The 6000-nt window shown below is 38.7% G+C and overlaps 1 protein-coding gene across 1 annotated transcript in view; it reads left to right on the top strand.

Moving 5' to 3' along the window:
- Window positions 1-919: 919 nt before the first annotated feature.
- ADGRG6 (adhesion G protein-coupled receptor G6) overlaps window positions 920-6000 on the top strand; it is a 107690-nt gene continuing 102609 nt past the window's right edge. Inside the window, exon 1 of the mRNA XM_059835400.1 lies at window positions 920-1019. Within this exon, the coding sequence (XP_059691383.1) occupies window positions 920-1019 (100 nt within the window). The remainder of the gene's footprint in view (window positions 1020-6000) is intronic.

The following is a 6000-nucleotide window of genomic DNA, read 5'->3' as shown; positions in this document are numbered from 1 at the left end:
TTGGTCAAAATAATGTGTGTTGTGTTTCATTACTTGTTGCTTGCTTTTGCTTGTTGCTAACTTGCTGAATAAAATGAGACAGGAATGTAATGGAGCAGCATTCATTTTGGATACATGGTTAAAAGTCTGACCAAATTTATTAAGAGTCTTTCTTAATTCTTCTTCTGCCCACCATGGAGGAAACATTTTGGTTTAGCCATTAAATGTCCTGTATGCTTCCAGGCAAAGGAAACTTCAACTTTAACGGATAAAGATTTTTATATAATTGCGTTTGTTTTATTAAATAATAAAAATGTCCCTGACTTCACTGGCAGCACAGATGAGCCCCAGATTTTGGCAATGAAAGTTTCAGGATTTTCATTGAAGTTGTCAGCAGAAAATATTGTAGCTATCAAAATATTAGCACTGAAAAATATGGAAAGGCTAGTTAAGGGCAGAGGCAGATTCTCACATAACCATCTTTATGTAGTTAATAACAAATGCGTATGCATATATATATGCATAATATGTATGCATATATATATATTTCAACAGCATAAATGTATTTGTGTATGTAAATAGGTAAAATAAAACTTGGCAGTCTCCAAAAAAAAAGCTACACCTTAACTCTTTCAGGCTGTCATCATACGGGCTATTTGTTTCTGTTACTGAAATACCACCCACACCTATATGCTTAGAAGCCCAGGACTGACCCGTCTTCTGCTTTGTTGTCTGCTAAGGACCAGGCAACATAATTTCTGACCCTTTTTAGCAAGTGTAGAGACTTCTGTCTCTGTTTAAGCAACACTAGGGCCATCCATAATTTTCAAGTGCTACTTTATTTACTGCTAGTTAGTAGTTTGACTAAAACCAGTATTTTCTCATTTGCTTGACTTGTTGTAAAGCTCCCTGAATTTTTGCTTGCTTTTTTTTCCACAGGATGTCTCATGTAAGTGAAATGTGGTGCTATCACTGGAAATGGAAGCTGCAACACTATCTCTGCTTGTTTACCACATATATTATATGCATGCAGCAAGCAGGTAAGTCAGCAAATTATCTTCTCATTTAAATAATGGTCTAGGAGCCAAAGTTTTGATGACTAAGGATTATGTTTACATATGACTGAATTATGTACAATATAACATTTTGATGAAAGTGATGCGTTGTGATTTGATAGGTTGGGTCATATTTTCTGCTAATGCCAGATTTTATTTTTGTTGTTTTTTATAATTTTGCTGTTATTAATTGTTATTTCTTTTCCTTGACTTTGTTCTTTGAATTCTTTCATTTTGCTCTTCATTTTTACCTTGTTAATATCTACCTCTCTTGAATTTCTTCTGGTTGTTGGAATACTGTGAGTAATCACGTAGTTCTTCCATTTTTCATGGTACTGTTTGTGCCTGTAGATTATGTATTCAGTAACCCTTCACTCTAGTTCAAAGCTGTAAAATAACTGTAGTGTACTTATTATTTTTAAACACTTTTATGATTCAAAGAAGAGAAACATTCCTCAGCAAGCTATATGTACATAAGATAATCATTCACTGTAAAGAACAACCAGTTTAAACTTAACATCATCTCGGTCTGTAGTGACACTTGAGTACAGAGTAATGTAACACATTCTGATTGTTTTCTTTAAACATATGAATGAGAGATTTCATTTACTAAATGTCTCTTCCTAACCACTAGAGTGCAAAATATTTTAGGAGCTCCAGCTGCTTTACTGGAAAAAGCCTCTGGAGTTTAATCTGGAGCATAGGAAAATTTTGGAGTAGCTTGTAGTGCTCAGCTAATTCCACATCAGACGGGTAGTTTTGCTGTTACAGTCTTGCCATTGGAAATAGGATGGTTTATATATAGAAAGAGTTTCTAGCTTCTTTGATATTGTTTTTTCTCTAAATAAAAAGTGCAGTTGTTATTTGTTTTTTTTTTTTTTTAAACCTGCACTTTTTATTTAGAGAAAAAACAATGCAGCAGCTGTCTCCAGCTTCATGTCACTTTAATAGGTGTTTTCCATTTCCATTAAATTGTGTAGCCAGATATGTACTTAGGACCCAACTCTCACCTGTGGCTCCATCAGCTGATGGCCTTTGTGTCACTGTGTTCCTGGGCCATGCAGCTGCCATCCCCAGCGTAAACTGCTCTGATTTACAGCTGCTGTGGGCTGTTATCTGGTGACCAGAACATTAAGACCCAAAGAGCATTATTCTTTGCTAATTAATCTTGATAAAAGTTTAGTTATTGAAAGTGCAGGTGACACAGCAAGAGTAAGTCTCATGAGCCAAAGGTGCTAGCCAGTATGCTGTGAGGACAGAGAAAGCCAACTACAAGCTCATCTGTGCATTCAGCTAATCACAGCATACTATTGCTGCCTGTGCTGGTACTGAACAAGAAGATGGGTCAAAAGCCCTATGCCAGACTCCAAGACACACTTCCACAAAATCATATATGCCCCTGGTTCCCTACTTCAGCAATAAAGTGTTTGGTGCCACTGATCGGTAAAAGCAGACAAAGTGCACCAGCTAATTCGGTCTCCTCTATTATAGTTACTGTCCATGCCTCTTCCTCAGGCACTGGTTTGGCCTGTAGGAGACTCAGAACCAGGTCTCTGATAGAAATCAGAGCATGGACCTGAACCTGAGTCTTTTACATCTCAAGTGCGTGGCCCTGGGGGCTTTTCCTTTCATGCTTTGACTGGAAAAGATTTGAAATCTTCAAAACTTTCAATAAATGGAAGAGACATTTCCCTATCTGCCTGAATAATGAGTAGATAAATAAGGTACACTGGAAACACCCAGGTTCAATAGACAAATGTTTGCTGTTCAACAGTGAAAGACATCGTAGATAGTCTGCTGTTAATACTCGACTGAAATGAAAATGAGACATTTCCCTTTACAGCAACCTGTCATTTGGCAGTATTTGCCTGTAGACCCTCAGGGTTTGTGTTTCTTTTCATGTTGATGTAAAAGCATAGGCTATGCTGCAAAATGGAGTCTTTTAATCTGTTCTTTTTAATAGAGCAAGGCAGACAAGGTGGGAAACACTGCTGCTCCTGCATTTTTTATTTTGTGTTCTTAAAAGGTATTGCTCACTTTGGCTGTGGATTCATATGGGATCCATAATCTTTCTGGCAGTTTAAGCTTTACTGAAGTTACAGTAGAAATATCATAATACCTGACATTCATCCAGCTTCACTAGGGATCTGTAAGCTTAGAAAGCTATTGGGACTTATTAAGCTCTGCCTAGAGGATGTTACGTACAAGTGAGGGATTAAGATCATCAGGTACATGGATTATTTAAGGGGCTATTTATATGGATAAAAATATCAGTCATGCTGTGACATGGAAAAAATAATTTTAGTAATAATTTCATAGTTTAACTTGAGCAGAAATGCAGGACTCGGCCTGCTTTCAGAAACAAAGCTTAGGAGAAGGATTACACAGCAGAAAACAGGAGCTGGATGTTCTGTCAAAAGAATGTGTAGCCACAAATTGATCAGTAAGATACTGACAAGCAGGTGCAACAGTGAAGTGTAATCCTAAAATATATGTCTGATACCTCAGAGGAATCAATGCATGGACTGTGACACTTAAAACGGAAAGACAGAAAGAAATTATAAAAATAAAACACATACTTTAGTTAAAGTCTCAGCAGCCGTAACTGCTTTGGCATACTGGCTTCAGGTCACGTGTTGTGACACGGGGTGAAGTTACAGAGCAGCTCAGTAAGCAACTTGGCAGGTTTCCATTCCAGTGTGGGGTAGACATCCCTGATGGCCTGAGCTGTGCCTCAGTTTCCCTGCCTATAACAGTGAGTGTATGTCTTGCCTCCCTTGTAAACAGCTTGCCTATCTTCCAGTGGAAGGACTATAAAAGCTGAGATGTTAGAATGGTGGTGTTTTAAACAGAATTAGTTAAATCCGCTTTTATCTGAGATGCAGACGTCCCTAACTTTTTGTTTGTATGTACATTTCACTGGTTTCAGAGAGCCCAAAAGAGAATAAAAAGAGTGAACAGAGTTCTGGAAAACATAACCAATGATGGCAGACAGAAGGAACTGAGAATTTTTTTTCGTCCAGAGTAGGCAGAAGGGGGAATGCATAGAACTGAGAATATTTAAAGAGATAGCTGCTGTGGGAAGGGGTGGGTAGACTGGTCTCTCTGGGCAGTTGCAAGGGCAAAAAGAATGGGCTTAAATTACAGCAAGGTAAATAAGGGGAGGACATCTCATCGAAAGGTATAGATGGCAGTGGAATAGATTGCCAAGGAAGACTGAGGAATCTCAGTCCTTGGGAATGTACAGTAATATCTGCCAGAAACAGTTTAAATCTATAGTCCTCTTTCCTTTGGGCTGAGAAATACACTAGATGATTTCCAAACTTCCCTAATTTCTATAGTGCTTCCTTAATCTTTGCCCTATCGAATCTCTTTTGGTTAAAAGTCTGGAAAATGAGGTGATCCATTGGAAATTGCACTTCTCGGAACATGACAGTGCTTTTGTTGTGCCTACAAAATTGTGTTGGTGTTTGTCCTGTGGCAATGGCGTCATTTTTATCTGACATAAGGAAGCAGCAGTTCAGTATGGAAAGTAAGAACTGGTTGCTCCAGGTGTGCGTGACCTCTAAAAAAGTGTTCTGTTTAGTCTCCCCTTGCTTTTTTGCTTTTCTGCTTTCATAGCAAAATGTCTAATGTTTCAATATTGTATTATCTATTGGTTTGACCATGGCTCTATGGTAACCCAGGAGCAGAACTGGAGGTTTTTTGTGACCTTAAAAGCAGATTCCAGTTTGCATACTTACTTTTCAATCTAGTTTTCAAGTGTCTTGCCAGTTCTAGGCTTCCAGGGTTTTGAACACTTGCACATTTTGAGGAGATTGCAATGTCCTCATAAGAGTTTTTAACTTCTTCTGTCATCAACAGATACATGATTACATAAGAGTCAATAACTGTTTTAAATTTTAAGTACCATACAACCGTATTTAGTTTTATTCAGGATGTGGAAAATATTTATTTTAATAAAGCCATGACTACATCTACAATTCTTATTGCACTATTTCTGCATTATGCGCCATACTGCCATTATCACAGAATTATTATGACTGTAGCTAATGCCAGAGTGAGCATTTGTCCTTTTGTTCATCCATCGGTAAAGTGCATTGGTGTCTGTAGTCACACTTTCGTGTCCTCAAAGGACTTTAATCAATCCCCAGAAGCTCACTGAAGAGTAAGTTTCAATTCTATTGCAGTCCCTGAAATTTTAAGTTTTTTTTTAGTGGTGATTCAAAACAAAAATGTGTGCTGTTTTTAATTCATCAAGAAAAAGAGAGGTGAGGAAAAAAAGAATAAAACTGAAAGTAGGTCCTTCACCCACATGGCTGATAACGGGCTCCGATACAGTATCATCTCTGTCCGTCATGTTCTTTAATTGGGTCTGTCTAGATAAAGGAGGGATTAACCCTCCCATGTTTATGGGAGAGATTCAGAGTGACCCAGCGGGCTCAGGAGCCTAACGAGAGATGGAAAGGGAGTATGGTGGGAAGTAGTGCTAATGCCACCTGCCCTAGCAGCAAGAGTTAGTCACATTGCCATCTGTGAAAATGGGTTGGGTTTTATCTTCAATGGCCCAAGTCAGGAAGCATGTTTTTTCACCACAGGTCTGAAACTGCCTACCCCAGACAAGGGCCGATGGTCCTATCGCTGAGCGAATGAAATGGTTGTCAGCACATTCCCTTATCTTCCTCTCTCTTACCACGTGCACAGCAAGAACCAAAGTGCCAAGATGTTAACCCAGTCAGTCAGCACAATCCTCGCGTACGTCAGGGATGTGGGGGATGATTTTATAATATTATTACTGGTGCTTTGTGAAACTTCTCCTGTGGCGTCCCCGGGGTGTGAACGGGCATGCATATATTGCTGAGCAGGGTAAATGTGACTGAGAGCGCTGTCCCTGACTCAGGCATGGAAATTCACGTTTCTGAAAGTTATGGAAAAACTCAAAACACCTAAAAGTTTGAAAAAAGTA

This window comes from Gavia stellata, chromosome 2 (genome assembly GCF_030936135.1).
Source record: "Gavia stellata isolate bGavSte3 chromosome 2, bGavSte3.hap2, whole genome shotgun sequence".
Lineage (NCBI taxonomy): Eukaryota > Metazoa > Chordata > Aves > Gaviiformes > Gaviidae > Gavia > Gavia stellata.
The sequence above is the reverse complement of the archived record's forward strand: the minus strand, read 5'-3'. Positions and strand labels throughout refer to the sequence as shown.